The sequence below is a fragment of the Parambassis ranga genome, chromosome 3, assembly GCF_900634625.1.
Source record: "Parambassis ranga chromosome 3, fParRan2.1, whole genome shotgun sequence".
Classification (NCBI taxonomy): Eukaryota; Metazoa; Chordata; class Actinopteri; family Ambassidae; genus Parambassis; species Parambassis ranga.
The window spans coordinates 25,946,757-25,965,831 of record NC_041024.1 but is presented as its reverse complement, the minus strand read 5'-3'; the positions used below and the strand labels follow the sequence as shown (position 1 = coordinate 25,965,831).

At 41.6% G+C, this 19,075-nt stretch overlaps 3 protein-coding genes across 4 annotated transcripts; 2 read left to right on the top strand and 1 right to left on the bottom strand.

Moving 5' to 3' along the window:
* Nucleotides 1-1,892: 1,892 nt before the first annotated feature.
* LOC114433187 (low choriolytic enzyme-like) lies at nucleotides 1,893-4,196 on the top strand. 2 transcript variants are annotated; one of them, XM_028401605.1, is made up of 10 exons: nucleotides 1,893-1,955; nucleotides 2,048-2,129; nucleotides 2,431-2,440; nucleotides 2,559-2,648; nucleotides 2,762-2,917; nucleotides 3,226-3,346; nucleotides 3,423-3,601; nucleotides 3,707-3,788; nucleotides 3,868-3,992; nucleotides 4,084-4,196. In XM_028401605.1, coding segments are annotated over exons 2-10 (837 nt in total). In that variant the 5' UTR covers nucleotides 1,893-1,955; nucleotides 2,048-2,057; the 3' UTR covers nucleotides 4,086-4,196. The 2 variants fall into 2 exon arrangements, with proteins under 2 accessions (XP_028257406.1, XP_028257405.1); XM_028401604.1 differs by having other exon boundaries at nucleotides 2,559-2,654.
* A 1,147-nt stretch (nucleotides 4,197-5,343) lies between these two features.
* Nucleotides 5,344-13,480, top strand: mtch2 (mitochondrial carrier homolog 2). Its single transcript, XM_028402083.1, has 13 exons — nucleotides 5,344-5,454; nucleotides 6,345-6,429; nucleotides 8,427-8,533; nucleotides 8,684-8,710; nucleotides 9,490-9,546; nucleotides 10,237-10,294; nucleotides 10,594-10,645; nucleotides 10,729-10,788; nucleotides 10,980-11,073; nucleotides 12,240-12,287; nucleotides 12,372-12,439; nucleotides 12,516-12,591; nucleotides 12,720-13,480. Exons 1-13 carry the CDS (start codon nucleotides 5,368-5,370, stop codon nucleotides 12,804-12,806), a joined length of 906 nt encoding a protein of 301 aa, XP_028257884.1. The 5' UTR covers nucleotides 5,344-5,367; the 3' UTR covers nucleotides 12,807-13,480.
* A 12-nt stretch (nucleotides 13,481-13,492) lies between these two features.
* znf414 (zinc finger protein 414) lies at nucleotides 13,493-18,507 on the bottom strand. The gene is made up of 5 exons (XM_028402081.1): nucleotides 18,379-18,507; nucleotides 18,105-18,215; nucleotides 16,876-16,981; nucleotides 16,281-16,786; nucleotides 13,493-15,089 (listed from the first exon to the last, which is right to left on the bottom strand). Exons 1-5 carry the CDS (start codon nucleotides 18,425-18,427, stop codon nucleotides 14,920-14,922), a joined length of 942 nt encoding a protein of 313 aa, XP_028257882.1. The 5' UTR covers nucleotides 18,428-18,507; the 3' UTR covers nucleotides 13,493-14,919.
* Between the last annotated feature and the right edge of the window lie 568 nt (nucleotides 18,508-19,075).

Below are 19,075 nucleotides of genomic sequence, written 5' to 3'. Positions count from 1 at the left end.
AGCCTCATGCTACCTCTAGGTGAGAGCACTGACAAAATGCAAAAGTAAGCAAAACATCAGGCAGAAAGGATGAGAACAGAGAAATGGTCTGTGGTCAGCACCTGCAGAACCTCTCCTTTATAGGGGCTGTCTTGATAACTGCCTCGTTTCCACCTGTTGTCTGTTCCATTTGCACAACAGCAACTGGAACTGATTCACAATCAGTGTTGATCCTACCTGGACAGGTTGATTTCACAGAAGTGTGGTTAACTTGGAGTTAAATTGTGTTCTTTAAGTGTTCCCTTTATTTTTTGAGCAGTGTATCTTGATATCCCTTGAGTAGTAAGTAGTAGCTCTTGTTTGTCAGAGTTTGTGAGTACTGGTGCCAACACAAGCATTGCTTTTACCTCAGCTAAAGCCTGTTCCTGTCAAGGTTAGAGAATAATTTTGCTCCAGTCAGCTTTGGGGCAATCTCCTACTGTGTGGGACAACAGAATCTTACTCATTTCACAGCCTTGTTCAGCAGTTTGAGGTTTACACTCTTACTTGATTTTTGTTTTTCTAGGACCATAGGGGCACACTAACATGTAGCCTCACTAAGCTCTTGTATTATATTGTATTATTCTGCATCAATGGCTCTGCACGTAAGCTCGCATTCTGTTGCTTTATGTGTTCACTTTGGCATGCCATTTAAATAGCGTTTTCCAAGGAAAGGTCTGGTTCAAGTTGGAGTCTTTGGGAAACTTCACTTTTTGAACTTTCCCATTGCACACAAGAGCGTGTTGATTTAAACTTTCCCACTATTGTCCAGCTTTGTCGCTACTCAAAAGCAGTCAAACTACAGCAGCCACTCAGTCTGTCACTTCTGACACCATGTCATAAATGTGAGGCCGTGTTCATTAGCCACAACAAAATGCATCTTGACGACGTCATACATGTGCAACAATACTGACACATTGATCTATTCTCATTAAGATAAAATAAGATATAACATATAAACCATGGTTCCCCAACAAACAGTTAGAACTGATAAAACTGCTTGGATGAGCAGAGAAACTCTACAAGTCCAGATGCCTTGCTCCAACCTTCTGAAAGAAAAAAATATGCAACAGCACAACCAAGTGGTGAAATGAGAGACTGCAATATGAGTAAAACAAAACTATAATCTTCCCAGAATTGGAAGCTGTTATACTGTCATGTCTAGACCGATTATAGAGTATCTAAAAGGCTGTTGTAAAAGTTTGATAAAAATGTCTATTTTTGCCTTATGAACAGTGGGAACAGCGGTTGTCTAAGGACCTCATTGTCACAGTACCAAAGACATGGTACCACAGAAGAAGCTGGAGCACATAGGGAAAAACCACACACAGGAAGAACTGATGCCCACTTCAATTCAGTTCAGTTCAGTTCAACTTTAAATTCGACTTGCAAAATGTATAGCTTCAGTTCTTCCTGGGCTTTCTTGTTATGCCGATATGGATACTACCATGGATACTCACCTTTACTGTTCATCACCCCTGAAAATCCTCACTTAAAATAAATACTTTTAAACCAGCTCCCACTCTATGTCCGCATGTTTGTCCTAGTTAACCCAGACATAACAGAACAGGAAAAACAAAAAATGACAAGCACCAGCAACATACTATATCAGCCTATAAAACTGCATTGGTCATTGGTAATAACGTTGATTCAACCGCAGTCCATGTTTAAAATCTGCAAATGTATTGCTTTTATTTTGTAAAACCCAGCTTGTGTGGTTTCAGGTGTCATTAGCGCACTTATTCCCACACATTATCAATAGAGGTTTTCTGTCTGCACATGACTGATAACAGTCACACGCAGAGACATGTACATTTAGCTGATTCTTTATTTTTCCTGGTACTTAGATAACCCATATTTGGGCTTACTGATACAGCTGAACATATATAACGTTCTGGAGTCAAAGCTACACGGCATAAGTCCACAAAGGATCCAAGGTGAGCTGACTGTAGTGCAGGATGAACTTCCTTTCAGTGTGTGGAGACTTCTGGTTTAGACCTGTGCTCGAATTCTTGTCTTTGTCCTTCAGGTCTGCTGCGATGGCTCACATTTTAAGACTCTCAGCTCTGGCTGTGCTGCTGCTGTCTGCCTGCTGTTGGGCTGACAGTGAGGTAGGCTCACAGAGCGCTCTCTGCTCCTCTGTTATGTTAATATTGGACTGTGCTGCACATGAAGGACATCCTCAGATTCATTTAGGTCTTCAGTTTTTCATCATTTATGTTCTGCCATTGCTTTGGTCATTTCAACATTTTTCACATGTTTTGATATCATTTATTGAAAGCCTTATGCTGAACAACACACCATAGATATGTCACAGTAGTTGGGTGTTTGACTTTGTTCTTAGCTGAGTGTCCATGCCATGTGTTTCTATGAGTTTCTAATGTGTTTCTCTCCTTCCACCGCACAATGAAGCTGCAGGAAGGTATGTGATCTAGTCCAGTGATCGTATGTATATGTATATCACATTTCCATGCACAGTGCTGTGATGACTGTGTGACTTATACAGTGAAGTGAAATTGTGCTGTTGTCCATGTAAACAGAGGATACTGCAGAGGAGCTTTCTGTCTCAGAGCTTTCTGTCTCAGAGCTTTCTGTCTCAGAGCTTCTGGAGAGAGCCAACAGTCATCTGAGTGAGTGTGAGCTGCTGCAGACTTCTTTCCTCATCACCACTGTTTAGGCTTCAACTCATTTTCCTCTCCTGTTAGCACAAGTCTAATCTAAGCTGTTGTACCACATGTTTCAGTCCGTTCTGACAATGATCCCATCCTGATCGAAGGAGACATTGCCATTGACAGTGAGGCTGAGAGAAACGCTGATCCCTGTACCAGCAGTGGCTGCAAGTGGGGCAAGGCGTCCGATGGGAAGGTCTACGTCCCTTATTACATCACCAATCACTTCTGTGAGTTTCAGCTTGGTCTGGGAAGCACAAATATGTCCTCATAGATCAGGATTTGATGAGTGGAGATAAAGCTGTGCCAGAGATGGAGCTGTTCATAGAAAGCAGATGCATGCTAGCTGAAGAACTGTCAATCTTACCAGTCAAATATTTTTTTAATAAGTTATAAAACATAACTTGCAGGTTTGTCTGCCACACATCTTTTTATATCTGCTCCAACAATCTTTAGGGTTTGTGGGGTTTAGGGGTTGTCTGATTCTGATGGTGTGGGATGGTAAAAAGTTAAATGTTGTGTGATGACTTTTTGCCAGCCTCCCGTGAGGCAGCCATCATCACCCGTGGACTGGAGTCTTTCTCTTCTTTCTCCTGCATCCGCTTCAGACCCACCCAAAGCAGTGACCGTGACTGGCTGAGCATTGAGTCCCAGAATGGGTGAGAGCCTGAAGTATAAACCACTTGACCTGAAAACTATCGTCCAGTGCTGTTCTAACAATCTGATTCACTCCAGCTGCTACTCCTTCGTCGGCCGTCGTGGTGGTAAGCAGGTGGTGTCTCTGGCCCGCAGTGGATGTCTTTACCATGGCACCGTCCAGCATGAGCTGCTCCACGCTCTGGGATTCAACCATGAGCAGACCCGCTCTGACAGAGACAACCACATTAAAGTCCTGCTGCAGAATGTTGTGTCTGGTAAGGGAGCTGATTGTTACTCACACTGGTACCCCCAAAACTACACAGCTTTTGATGTTTGTGCCATTGTTTCAGTCCAACATAACAATTCTGTGTTGTTTTTAGGAATGGAGCACAACTTTAGGAAGATTGCCACCCTCAACCAGGGCTCTCCCTATGATTACAACTCTGTGATGCAGTACCACAGGTGAGACCTGCTTCAACCCTGCTTCCTCTCTTTGTGTTGTGGGTGAAGGTCAGTCTAACTGCTGTGAGTCCTCCTGTAGGTATGCCTTCTCCAAGAACAACCAGCCCACCATGGTCCCCATCCCCAATCCTAATGTCTCCTTTGGTAACGCTAAGGAGATGAGCCGCAATGACATCGCCAGGCTCAACACTCTCTACAAGTGCTGTAAGTCCACATGGGGGCATTATGAATAGAGTATACACACATTGTTACTCAGCTCTGAACTGATCTATCTTTGTGCTCTTCACTTATACAGAGAAAACCAGATGTGCTGTCAGACCAGTCAGAGAGGAAACATCTGCCTACCTGAATTCATCAGCATAATAATTACTCATCACCTATAATTAAAGTGCTAAAACATCATGAAAATATGTTCTCATTGATCTTTCTTTCAATTGTTTTGCCATTTATAATAAACTGTTTTGGGGCTTGATTTACAGATACAGTATAGTGTAGTATAGTAATATATCATGGATAGATTTATTCTGGCAATGAATAATAAAAACTTTATTTTTTCTTTGTAGACAAAAAAAATGATGGCACTAAGGTTATGCACAGAAAAACTCTTTCAACTTCCATGTTGCCTCTGATTACATTTGTTGTTGATAGGTCATAATATAACAACACCTAGTATCTAATTGTTCACATATCCAGAATATACACATAAGAATCTGTCATGTCAATGGCAAAGAAAGCAGCCTACAAAAGGGAAATTCAACAGGTATAACATGACTGTGCCATGGGATCACCACCATGGCTACCAGCAGTCCTGGAGCCTCAGAGTCACACAGAATAACAAACTCAGGCTGGTTTTGGGCCAATATACTGATGTGAGTTTCACAGAGATCCACGCACTGAGGTTCTAAACAAACTGATAGAGCTTCTTTTGCCAGAGTTGGTAGAGGATACATCCATCCAAGTGAGTTTTATTGTAAATAAACAACAAAATAATACCCAAAACAAAATCATGAAAAACCAACCAGAAAACAAACCAAGGAAACCAGAAGCAAACCAGGAGATGAAAGGTAACAAGACAATCCGGCACAAACAAAGAGGAACACAGGACTTAGACTAGGTAAGACACAGGTGAAACACACTAAAGCGGGGCAAACTATTACAAAAGGCAGGAACACAGGGTAAAAACACATAGACAAACACACGGGAGACAGGACTTTCAAAATAAAACAGTAAACAGGACAGAACCAAAGCAACATCACACAGACAGGACAAACAAGACAACACAGGAAACACAGGAACTACAAAATAACAAAGCAACCAGGATCTAAATTACTAAACATAAAAATAACCAAAGCAACAAATACCAAATCATGACATCTTTGAGAAGCAGCGAAACATCATAATGTAGCTGGCTTCAATGATCTGATGATAGAAGAATGTGACAGATCAACTGCCTGTGTTTCTAGTCAAGTAATTCACTTTGTCAACGTTAGATGGCGGTACCGTAGTAAAGAGATAAAACATGTACGCTGTCGGCTCCTAGGTGCAAGGACAACTTCCTGTCTTCCCCGTCTCTCTAAAAATGGCGGACACGTGTGGCCAAGTGTTGTTGGGATCAGGACTCACCGTCCTCTCCCACCCTCTGATGTACATTAAAGTTCTAATTCAGGTAAGAGGGGTAGAATGTGTGCAGACGCAGTTCTGATCCTGGGTGGAGACCGGCTTCGGTCACTCCTTAGCTAATATGACTTGTAGCCTGAAGACAAACCTGTCAAGCTTCATTGAAAATAACAACAGTGGTCTCACTTATTAGTAAGTCTTTCGTCAGTCCGTGTAACATTTGATCAATTCATCCATATCGGTTCATTTCATAGCACTCTCAGTATTTACAGGACTTGCTCCGCCTGCTGTCCCTGTGACCTTCTGTTTCCACAAGACTCTGTAGTGGGGCAGGAGCCCGCTGTGAGCCGTGTCTGTTCAGGCTGTATTCAGATGTAACGGTGTAATGTACAGGAATATGTTTTTATTCTGAGAGGTGCCTCCTATGTGCCTAATTAAGCCCGGTCATTTGGGTGCTAGAGATAGCAGCTAGTTAGCAGCCAGCCACTAGCCGTGTCTGCTTCCTAGCTAACGCTACAACATCGGCGCTTCTGCATTTTAAGACGTGCAGGGATGCGTGGCGTCCGCCGCCTGAACAGGTGTTCGTAGTGGCTGTGTTGACTTGTGTATCGGTGTCGTTAAAACGTAAGGGAGTACCTTTGTAGCTGGTTTTGATCATTTGGTGATGGCTCACTGCCGCCTGTCTTAAAATAACAGTAACATTATGATTACATCTCAAGCAGACCTGTGCCCTTTGGCCCACTCAGCTGGTTTGTGAGCTAACGACAGCAGTTGCTAACTAGCGAGAATCGACGTTAACCAGTTTGTTTTGACTTGACAGACTAGTATTTAAATGCGTAAGTTTGTGAATATTAATGACTGCCCATGACAAAATGAGGTTAAGTAGTGTGTAAATGAAACCAGTGAAGGCACTTCTTTTTTAACTGTGTGTGTTATCAGGTAGGACATGAGCCGCTCCCTCCCACCCTGGGCAGGAACCTGTTTGGGCGACAGGTCTACCAGCTTCCTGGGCTGTTTGCTTATGGTGAGTCTAACCCTCCAGGTTCCCGTCTTTTGAATTGGAAGCACCTGCAGTAGTTAGAAACCAGGTCAGTCGTGTGATCTGTCAAAGTCAACTTACTATGACAACTTATGATACCAACAAACAGTGGTTGTCAACAATGAAGCAATTAATAAAAGCTTACTGTGGATACAGTCACATAAATATAGTCCAGGGTTATATATAAGACTCATTCAGTATGAATATGCAAGGAAATAGGGAATATTAGTGCCACTTGGAGAGGATTCCTCGAAAAAACACTGTAAAAACTGTTTTTTGTTATTAATGGGACAAAAGTGAATAGAAATTTAAAAGAATAGAATTGGATCAACTATAAAGAAATAGCTTGTTTGTCAAATCATATGTTTGAATTTTGTAGGTTAAAAAAAAGATAAATTGTATTTACTAAAGTGATTAGGGAAGGGCAAGATGGACTGTGGTATGGAATCGGATGCTTTGAAAGATAAATACACAATGACAGGACAGGTCTCGGCAGTTGTTCTTGACCCTGTAGGTCACTCAGTTAAAGCATGGACTATATAACATGATATGTCCTATGGCTTAACAAAGAGTACAGTTCTTAAGAGGAGTAAATATTATTGATCCTGCTAGTTTTCGGTTTATATAAAAAATCTTTCTCTGTGCAAAGTAAGATAATTAAAGCTTTCTCGAGAGAAGCACAACTGTTGTTAAAATGTCTTTAGATTAGCTCCAAGCCTCCTCTTTCCTTCTGATTATTTGTGGAAAAGCTTTCAATCTAATTTAGTCCGTTTATTTTTATTTGTACATATCGAGTTTACCAAACATTTTAAGTGATCTCCGATCATGATAATTCGAATTTGAGCATTGGATATTCTATGTACAGTTAGGGAAAGTATTATTTGAACCCCTGCAGATTCTGATCAGTCTGTAATTTCAATAGGAGGTTCATTTAAACAGTGACACATAACACCAACACAACAATCCAGAGAATGCGTTTCAAAAAGTTCTAAATTAATTTGCATTTTCATGAATGACATAAGTATTTGATTTCCTATCAGTCAGCACGATTTCTGGCTCCTAGTTGTATGTTATACAGGTAAGGAGCCCTCTCAGCTCATTATCTGTATAAAAGACACCTGTCCACAGAAGCAATCAATCAGTCCAGATTCCAAACTCTTCACTATGGCCAAGACCAAAGAGCTGTCCAAGGATGTCAGGGACAAGACTGTGGACCTACACAAGGACCTAATCCCTCGGTCTGGAGCTCCATGCAAGCTCCTCGTGGAGTTTCAATGATAAAGAGAACGGTGGAGGTATCAGCTCAGAACAACTTGGGAGGAATTTGTCAATCTCAACTGGGACCACAGTCACCAAGGACACCTGCCATGAAGGACTGAAATCCTGCAGTGCCTGCAAGGTCCCCCTGTTCAAAAAAGCATATGTACAGGCCCATTTGAAGTTTGCCACTGAACATCTGAAGAACAAGAACACCGTCCCACTGTCAAGCATGGAGGGTGTGTTTTTCTGCCAGGACACCTGCACCGCATCAAAGGGAGGATGGATGGGGCCATGTACCGTCAAATTTTGGGTGAAACTTCATTCCCTCAGCCAGGGCAATGACTTGGAGAGGATCTGTAAAGAGGAGTGGGACAAATCCCCTGAGATGTGTGCAAACCTTGCGGCCAACTACGGTACATGAAACTTCCGACCTCTGTGATTGCCAACAATGGTTTTGCCACCAAGTACTAAAGCATGTTCTGTGAAGGGATCAAACAATTAATTCATGAAAATGCAAATTACTTTATAACTTTTTTGAAATTCATTTGCCTGGATTGTTTTATTATTATTAATCAGTCTGATTAAACAGACTGCCGCCTGTCCTGGCTTCCACTTTGTCAGGTCACTTAGAGCAGTCCTTGCTTGTTGTTTTTCTCAGGAACCTTTCCTGTTTAGAATGTCTTCCTTAACTTAAACTGCTGCATGTTTTGTGTATGTTTCAGCAAAACACATCGTTAAAATTGATGGAAAGGTGGGCCTCTTCAAAGGGCTTGGTCCAAGGCTCTGTGCTGGAACTGTTGGCACAGTGGTGCACAGCAAAGTTGTGCAGGTAGGCCTAATTAAACACATGTGTGTATGTGTATATATATTGGATGTTGTGATGTAGTGGTGCCAGCTGTAAGTTACTAAATCAATGGAAACTAGGAAATGAAGTCGTTTGTTAGTCAGGCTATAAATATAAGCATTTTTTTACCCACAGAAATGCCAGGAACAAGGCACCCCTCAGGTAAGAGTTTCTTGTGTCTATATATTATTAATATATACATCCTGCTCATGCTATAAGTATCTAACTACACTTCTGTGAAACCAGCCTGTCCAGTTAGGATCAACACTGCTTGTGAATCAGTTTCAGCTGCTGTTGTGCAGATGGAACAGACAACAAGTGGAAATGAGAGGCAGTTATCAAGACAGCCCTATAAAGGAGAGGTTCTGCAGGTTCTGACCACAGACCATGTCTCTGCTCTCATCCTTTGATGATGTTTGATCATTTTATTTTGTCAGTGCTCTCACCCCTAGAGGTAGCATGAGGCATTGTCTACAACCCACACAAGCTCAGGTAGTGCAGCTCATTACCTTGACTGCCATTAGGTACCAGGATGAGATCCTCAGACCCATTGTGAGACCATATGCTGGTGCAGTGGGCCCTGGGTCCCTTCTGATGATGACAATGCTAGGCCTCATGTGGCTGAAGTGTGTCAGCAGTTCCTGCATGATGAAGGCATTGATGCTATGGACTGGCCTGCCTGTTCCCCAGACCTGAATCCAATCTGGACATCATGTTCCATTCACCACAGACTGTCCAGGGGTTGACTGATGCTACTACTGACAGTAGCAAATTACTTCAGTTGTACTTCCTGTGGCTGAAAGCAAACCTGTAGGATGCCTATGACTTTGCAAGTTTCCTTCATTTTATGTATTTGCATATATACCTATGTGTTATGGTGAAAAGGCATAAAGATGCAATAACAGTGAAAACAAATTATGCTGAGGCTTGTTTCTGTCCAGGTACTGGGCGGAAAGCAAAAACCTGTGGAGGGCTCCTTACAGTATGTTGTTAATGAGGTAAGACGCATACAGAGGACAGTAGGGTGCATAGGTAGATTTCTCTGAACAGTCAGTTATGTATAGTCAACATTTTTCTTAGCAACACTTATAGTCGGGAATTTTATGTGCACAGAATATTCAGACCCATTGGCCTGTTGCTGTGAGATTCGCTGTGCAAAGTCATGTGCACAGTTGGGAAACATGTTTCCCTGTACAATAAAATTCTTACTTTGCTGTTCCCACTGAATGTCATGAAAGATTTAAGGTATATGTGCATGTGCATATCCTTATCACCGAAATGAACACTGTTACTTATATATCATATGTATTGTCAACTATGTATCGACATATTTTAGCATGAAAAAGTATTTGTCTTCAGCTGTTGTTTAGCTTTGTGGAGCAGGTTTTCTTTAAGGACACTGTGCTTTTGGCTGTCTGCTGTCTTTGCTCTACCAACCCTTGGAGGAATCCTTATCATTCAAACCTCTTCCATTTCAACCAGTCAGTCTGTTCCAGTTTACAAACCATTTAAAAGCCTTTCCCTCATCTTTGCTATAATGTTGATTTAAACCATGTCTGATCAATTGAATTTTCTCAGCGTATCTGAGCATAGCTGTGTACACAGGTCAATGATTAATCAAGGAAACCAGGGTCATTTTATTAACAAAGCAGTCTGTATTCAATCATGCTGATTTACATGTTCCACAGACAACCAAAGAGATGATTGCTCGTTCCTGTGCCACCATCGTCACACATCCCTTTCATGGTACGTCTGCTCAGATCTATCAGCTTTTACAGACTCACTGCAGCACTGTGAAACGTTAGCTGGGTTTCCATCATCCGATTTTCATGCACATTTTGAAGACATTTAGAATCGCATTGGAATGTCAGGTGGAAATCTAGTTTCCACGCCAACTACAAGATGGAAATGCAACTTATTCACATTTTTTCATTTGTGTGAACTGTAAAACGATGTGCCCCACATTTAGATGGAAGCCATGCTATTGTGTTGTAGCACCTGTGTCTGCATGCTAAATTCTGTGTTTCCTTCCACTTGTTTTTCAGTGATTACTTTGAGGTGTATGGTCCAGTTTATTGGGAGGGAAACAAAATACAGGTATGGTTTTTAATGTTTTAGATATTAAACCTAATGAAAGCTACAAAACGTAGTAGACATCTAATGTTTCCTTCTGTTCTCAGTGGAGTGTTTGATTCCATCGTCACAGTCTACAAAGAAGAGGGCATACTGGGCTTCTTTGCGTAAGTTTGCCTGTCCTTGTCTATTGTAGTTTTAGGACACACGGTTTGTGGTGTATTACCTCTCTGAATAGAATGAGTTCTGGGGATAACAAATACATCTTCATTGTTTTGACTGCTTATACAGCAGTAATGACACACTAATGGAACTGTTTTTCATTTTTTTGTTCCTGTACTGTTTTTTCCTCTCACAGTGGTTTGATTCCTCGCTTGTTGGGTGACGTCCTGTCTCTGTGGATTTGTAACATGCTGGCACATCTCATCAATACATATGCCATTGATGACACGGTATGCCGCTTGTACACTCACCATGTCCTTTTATGCTGGCAGCTCCTGGTTTTAATACAAATCTTACAAGATCAGCATTTCCAGTGCTCAACATTTTTTTTACCCATGGTGCTCTGTGTGTCCATTTGAAATTAGTCAAAGTTTCTTTGCACAACTTTACTGATCTATGTCACTTCAGTCTCATCAGTCAATCAAAATCAAGAAGAGGCAAGACTTGGATTGTCATACTGTGACACACTGTGTCTTTCTTTCATTTGGCAACAGACACAATTACACTCTGAAAATGATTTTTTTGAGTACAATGCAATGGAGTATCAGTGTTACCTCCACATAGTTTATAAAAGCACACGAGGTTCTCCTGCCTTCTGTAGAGATGCTAGATTTTTCTTGCCACAAACATTTTTATCTTAATGTCAGAATGATTATTTCAGTTAAATCTCATTTGTATAAAGCCTCTTACAATTTATGCTAGGGGCTTTACAGAGACCCCAGGACCTGACCCCGGCATACAAAAACTTAGATTTCAACACCCTCCTGGTCACGGCCAGCTAAGAAACATAGAAGGAGAATATGTTACAGCTGATAGAAACTTAAGTTACATAAAACAGTTAAAAGTTGAAAACTACTAATAAGATCAGTGCCGTAGCAATGAAATCTAAAGCCTTGGTTCTGAATAACATTTCCCTAGGGAAGCATATACAAAGTGAACAGAACTGGTCTAAGCACAGACATCCTGTCGAACATTATGAGACATTTCCATCAACAGTTTGGAATCTGATAAATACCATTTTAATCTAGACACGTTCCAATCTGAGGTCTTCGATTAGTGCCGTTAGACAGCACTTAGAAGGTTGCCATGAAAAGGTTGTTGGTAGCATTAATCAGTGCTATTTTGAGAAACTTTGAATGAAGATTGGACTGTCCAAAAATCCCATTGTCACAAAAATTGTCTCAGGAATGCCTTGAGTTTGTACAGCTTAGATGGTTTTGCTTAGTGGCCAAAGGTCAGTCTGACATCAAAAGTCCACCAATATGTCAAATGAAAATTATGACAAGATGAGTTTAGATCCATTAAGTCAAAGGTCAACGTCATAATTCTTTCTACACAACATATTAGTCGCAGCCTTTATTCACAGAAGTACTGCATTTACTGTTCTTCTGTGCAGATGAGTCACACAGGAGAAATCAAGAACTGCTCTCAGGCTGTGACGGGGGTAAGTGACAGACATCAGACATGCACCAGTCTGTTTTTGGACTCTAGTCTGATCCCTTTCCTTTTGTCCCCTTTGCTGTAACAGTTCTTTGCCAGTATGCTCACATACCCTTTTGTGTTGGTGTCAAACCTCATGGCTGTCAATAACTGCGGGTGAGTTGGCTTTTGATCTGGTGCTGTGAAACTTTCTGTTAAATGAAACATGCACAGACTTCCACTTTCTTACCAGGCTGGCTGGAGGCCTGCCTCCCTATGCATCAGTATATCCCACCTGGGTGGACTGCTGGAAGGATCTAAGCAGAGAAGTACGTGATATAAGCTTAATGTTCCTGTAGTGTTAGCGTTAACCATAAAGCAGCTGTTTTACTTGATCTATAGATTAGTTGTTGGCCATCAGTCATTGCTAACACTTCTTTCCCGTCTTTTTTTCCAGGGCAACATGAGCAGAGGCAACAGTTTATTTTTCCGGAAGCTTCCAGCAGGAAAGATTTACGCAGTCGACCAGAAGAGATTTTTTTAAAACATGGAGAGAACTGAGCTGAAGCTAGCTATGATAATAAAACAAATCAACTTTGCCTGATCAGGGGGATTGACAGATGGCACTAATCTTTTTTGTATGCACTTATTTACTATTAATTTTTTTTTCTTAACAGCCAGTCATCATTTGAAATATACAAACATTTGTTTCCAGAATCCAACTGGTTTAATTAAATAAACAGAAAGTAACGGATACAAAGCGCAGGACTGTGAGATAATAGATGAAGTAAAGCAGCAGTTCTTTTTTTTAAAAACTCACATGTACAAAACTACCTGAAGGGAGGACGGCTCCTGCATAATGTTAATATTAATAATCTCAATTGCACCCTTCAGCCGTGTTTTTATATGAATGATCTGTTGATACTGACTTCTTTGTGGACATGATAGGATGTATTTGTTGACAGCACCGCAGTCTGCATGTGGTAATGTCTGATAATTCACATGTAATGCTCAAGTGGGACCTCCTGTCATGTGATATTGTATTGATGTGTTGTTGCTAAAGCTCACTGCGGGCAGGTTTGAAATGCTAATAAAGAGGAGGTGGTTGTCTTGGAGCATGTGCAGAGGCTTGGAGAGGAGCTAATGAACAGTTCAGTGCTTGTATCAACTCATGCTGATTGACCCAAATAAAAACACTTTGACCTGGTCCTTGCAAAAGTGATTGTTGTCTTAAGATTAAGAAAACCTTTATTTGCCCCACAATGGGGAAATTGTGTTTTTGCAACAGCAGATACAGAAAGCACAAGTTCAGCTCAAATAATTTATATAGTGTCTTTTAAAATCGGAAATTTCTCAAGGTGCTTTGCAGAGACTCAGAGGAGGTTCAAGAAACCTTGAACAAATCAATGAGGAAGACTGCAAACAGGGTAATGTTGTTACACACTTTGTTTGAGGCTAAACACTACTTACTAAACAGAAAGGTTTTAAGTCTAGTCTTAAAGGTGGAGGCAGTGTCTGCCTCTCGGACCCAGATTGGTAACTGGTTCCATAGTAGCGGTGCCTGATAGCTAAAAGCTCGTCCTCCCATTCTACTTCTATGAATCCTAGGAACTACAAGTAAACCTGCACTCAGAGATCTGAGTGTCCTATTAGGAACATATGGTACAATCAGGTCCTGCAGATATAATGGAGCTAGTCCACGAAGAGCCTTGAAATGTACTCTTGAGTCCACTGGGAGCCAGTGAAGAGACTCTAGAACAGGAGAGATGTGATCCCTTTGGCTGCTTCCTGTCAGAACTCTAGCTGCTGCGTTCTGGATCAGCTGCAGACTGTTGATGGAGTAATGTGGACATCCTGACAATAAAGAGTTGCAGTAGTCCAGTCTTGAAGTAATCTCTAATCTCTATTTTAGCAGTATTACAGAGGTGAAAGACGCCAGTCTTCTTTCTGTGAAAGAAGAAAAACATTTTCAACAGCTTCTTTACCACAATGTCTTACAGCCACTTTGTTGTGTCATTTTAGGCCAGAACTGGTCAATTAACTAAGCAGAAATTCATTTTAACTCAGAATTTGGCCAGGGTATGAATAATGTTGGACTTTATTTAGCTGATTTACAACCAATCAAGTAGCCTATCTTAGAAATAAAGGTGAGGCTGGAGATCGGTCTGTAGTTTCCTAAGATGTCTGGGTCCAGTGAAGGTTGTTTAAGTATAGGAATGATCACAGCAGTTTTAAAAGCCTGTGGTACATATCCTGCCATTAAAGACAAGTTGATCTGATCTAATAAGGAAGCACTAATCAGAGGAAAGACCCCTGAGGAGTTTAGTTGGGATGGGGTCTAAGAGACATGTAGTCAGGTTAGATTTATTAATGCTGGAGGTCAGCTCAGGAAGGTCTAGGGGCAGGAAGCTGTTCAGAGTTTGATTAGGACTAAAAGAGGTTTCTGAAGATGGCAGAATATTTGAAACGAAATAACGACCAAACAACTTTTAAATCAAGTTTTTAAAGTGATTAACATTCACAGTGAAAATTAATGGACTTTAAAGAGAAGACGGAGAAGAGAAAAAATCTGCAGTCGAGTCAGGTTTGTGTTTCCAACCCATCTGTACAATAATGATAACATGTTCTCAGGATGAGAGCTTCCACATTTAGGAGCTTTAGGAGTTAGGAGTCAAGCCGTCTGTGTCTTCTGAAGCTTTGATAGTGCTGTGATGACTGCTGATGTGTTGAGTCATTTCCTTGCGGTTGGTTACAGTGTGGTAACACTGGACACATGTGTAGCGCCCTCTGGTGTGCTCCCAAAGGATGCGTCTGTTGCAGGTTATTCCTACAGGAAAAGACAAACCAGAATCTGACAAGAGGAACCACTTCCACAGGGCAGAGCACATCCCCTGATAAAAGAAGAGGGGTAAGATATAGAATATTTGAACCAATCCTAATTTTCTCATTTTCTGAGAGTAACACATACAAATAAACTACAGTTGGATTGCTCATTTGGGAAACTAAGGCATTGTTAAAATTCAGTTGTAAAAGGAAAACCATGAGTCATTTCTTTCCAGCACCGTATTTCCCATTTGACATCACTCAGTTGTGAAGCATACACTACTGTGCTGCCTACACTATAAAACAATGCAGGTGAACGTAAGTGATGATACCATCAACGCTTAAGGAGCTTCACAGTGGTTTTTTTATTATTAATTGTTCTGTAAAAATACCACACATACAATGATAAACATATAAAGATATCTGAGGTAGGTCTAGACTTAATATTTGTAGACCAATGTATTGGTAAGGCTGTTTAACTAAACATGAGTATTAAAAAGCCTCAGAGCCTTTTCTTCTTCTCCCCTCATCAGGCTGACGTATGAGCCATTATTTCATGGTACTAACTGTATGTTCAGTTTTCCAGTTTTCCATGTAGTACTGATGCTAGTGCTAGAATACATATAAATTAGGGATGCACCGAATTTTCGGCCGAAAATAGCCCAAAAGTGCAATTTCGGTTTTTGGCCGAAACATTTTTTTTTTTTTGATGTGGGAATAAAGCAACGCGCACGAGACATGATCCAGCAGCGCGCACTCGCTGTCTGATGTGTTCAGTCAGATCCTGCAGTAGAGCGCCTCAAAAAAAGGCTATTCTGTTCTGATTTACTATATATGCGACTATCAGATTTATTTTTTCATAATAATATTTTAAGTGATTTCATTTCATGTTGTGCAGAATGAATTAGGCCCTCTTCTGTTCTTTGTATGCAGACATACATTCTGACGGATTGAATCACCAGCACCCATGTTCTGTATTCCTACTCAGGTTGCATCACTGACTTAAATCTAATTTGTCAACCATAGGTAAACTGACAGTGTTACGGTCTTCATCAGTGTATTCAGAGTGCAAACACTATGCACTGATGAGGCTACATAACAACGGATCAATCTGAAAAAAGGCATGCAGAATGTGGCACTTCCAAACCATAAACACAGCTAGGGTATATCTTTGTGTAGATAAGACGAGGTTCACCTTGACTCTTCTTCCACACTGCTGACAACCCAGGAGGAGAGTGTGGAGCGAATCCTGAAGCGGTGTGGATGGGCTCAGGAAAACTGGGTTGGGTCTGGTGATGGTCCTGAGGTACAGGAGGATCCGGAGCTGCTTTTGGAGCATCCAAGTTTAGAGAGGAAGGCAGAGGCTGGGGAGCTGCTTCAGGAACGAGCTGGGGAGGGGAAGTATCTGAGACAGAGAGACTGAGCAAAGGTGGGGCAGCAGGGTCTGGCTGAGGAACGCCACCAGCAAAGGATCCATTTGAATTTGGGATTTTAGACAGCAGTTGCTGGGGTGCATTTGCCGATTCCAGTTGTGGTGGCTGGTCCATGGCTTGGGGGGGCATGTTGGGGTTAGTTGCAACAGCAGGCTGGGGAGGTGCTGGTTCAGTAGACTTCATTTTACCCCGTGGTACTTTGGAACAGGTGTGCAAGTGAGTCAGGAGGCCACGGTAGGACCGCAACTTAGTGCGACAGCTCTCACACCTTCAGCAACAAAAGCAACATCAAAACATCTGAGCCAATACATTCACAACACGCCAGCTAAGAGTCAACATAACAAGAGGCCAACTCACTGGAAGAATATGTTGGGTTTGTGATGGTGCCTGATGTGTTCCATCAGCTTCTGCATGTTGGGGAAGGAGCTGCTGCAGCCGAGGGTGGAGCATCGCAGAATCTTACCTGAGAGAACAAAGAACGTTACTCCCCCTCGCTCACATTTTGATAAAGGTAACTTTTCTTTTTCACATGCATCTTGTAATCCTATAGTTCACCATGGGCATGTGCTGTACTTGTTATAACGGGACAGTTTTTTAATCATATGGTGATTCAAACATGTCTATAAAGATATTGTAAGCATTATTAACCCCAGTCTTCTTTAGTCGAGCCTTCTTTTGGTGCCTTTATTGTTTCTCCTGCTTGGAGTTGTCTAGAAGTTGTGACTGTTGTAACAACAGTGTGAATATTGGCAGATGGTCACTGATATAACAGTGTTACATATACACATGTTATATATTTATATTGTATTTTTTTTTATTACTTATTACTAGTTTAACAGAAGGCTTGAGTCATTAGCTATATACAATCATATAAAAGATAAACATACCGGTACTTTCTTCTAAAGAGTTATGAGAATAAAAAAGATGACAGTAGAATACAAAGCTTTTATTAATAGATTTTTTATTTAAAAATAGTCACCTGATGTGCCAGTTTACCAGCATAGACCAGAACTCTGTTAAAACTCTTGCAACAAGTAAAATCCAGCCCTCTGCGGTGACATGTCAGTAGCTTGGACTTTGCATTGACCATCTTATCGACTCCTCACTTTCTGCGCGCTCTGCTCCGCCGCTCTGGCTCAAGCTTAATCGCGGGGCCCGGTATTTACAGCTAAACACACCCGCTTCCGCTCGAGGCAAAATCTATCCCACAAGGTCCCTATTGCGTCGGGACCCGCAATTCTCGCGGATTCTCTACCTACAGCAGCGCCACCTCCAGCAGGTGGCGCCCTAGGCAACTGTGTTTTGCTATGCCAGGAGCCGGGTCTGCACTAGACTATTGTTTGAAACACAAGCACAGATGAATATTAAAGTCCACTCAGTACTCACAAAGATACACAGCACGCTACCTTGATGATAATAAATCTCTAGTTTTTATAAATAAAAACATTTTATGACGTCAGGATCAAACAGGATGTGTGTCCCGCCTGCCTGCAGCCTGTCTCTGCATGCAGCTTTAAGCAGGAGCTCCACCAAGTGACCTGCCGCCATCATTACCCCGGCCATGGGTCTGATATAAACCGACTCACCAGGAAGAGACTGCGCTGGGATCTCATGGTCTTTTATGTGTCTCTCCAGGCCGACCGTGTCCGCGTACGCGCGCTTACAGCAGTGCACGGGACACGGAATCCTCTTGTTTCCTGAAATGAAAATGAAAAGTGGGCGGTGTGAAAAAAGTGTTGATGTGATGCAAACACTGTGTGTATATAATCACGTAAGAAAACAGCTTGAGCTTGAGCTGACCTTCAGATAAGAACAGCGACATGTGCAACACGCTGTGTAACATTAAGGCTAAATACAAACCTCCGGGTTCATTTTCGGACATCTGCAGAATGCTGCTGCCCGAAGACATGATGGCCGCAGAGTATCGACACGGACTGGACAGTAACACGCCTCTTCCTCCGCTTCTTCTTCTTCTTCTTTCCTGTTTGTTCTTCTTCTTCTTCTTCTCTGGTGTTTTACGGCAGCTGCCATTCGTAGCATGTAACATTACTGCCACCTGTTGTTGGTTAACTGTATCTATCCAGTCAAGTGGATTAAAAAAACAAACTCTTATCACTCTTCCTTCCTGTGCACTGTAACCACAGTCTAACATACCAGTATTATTATTCCGTTTATTTTCTGATTGCTGTGGGTCGTAGGCAAATACAGCTTCAGCTAAACAATAACACTCTGACACTTTGATTTAGCAACATTGAATCCAAGAAAAATACAAAATAGAAAAAAAACATGTGGACAATACCAAGTGCCCCCATTATTAACAACAGCAATAATTTAAAGTAATGGTTTCCAGTGACTTCATCACTTATGCACAGACCTCTTAAGTTCTTGAGGTCTGGACTTTGACCATTGTAAAACCATGATTCTTTCTGATGCTGTGCTCTGTCTGTCTGTCTCATACATTAAGAATTACTTTATGAATCCCTTTGGGGAAATCAAGTGAAATATTAGGTAGGGTTTGTCCAGGATTTGAACCCAGGACCTCTCACACCCAAAGTGA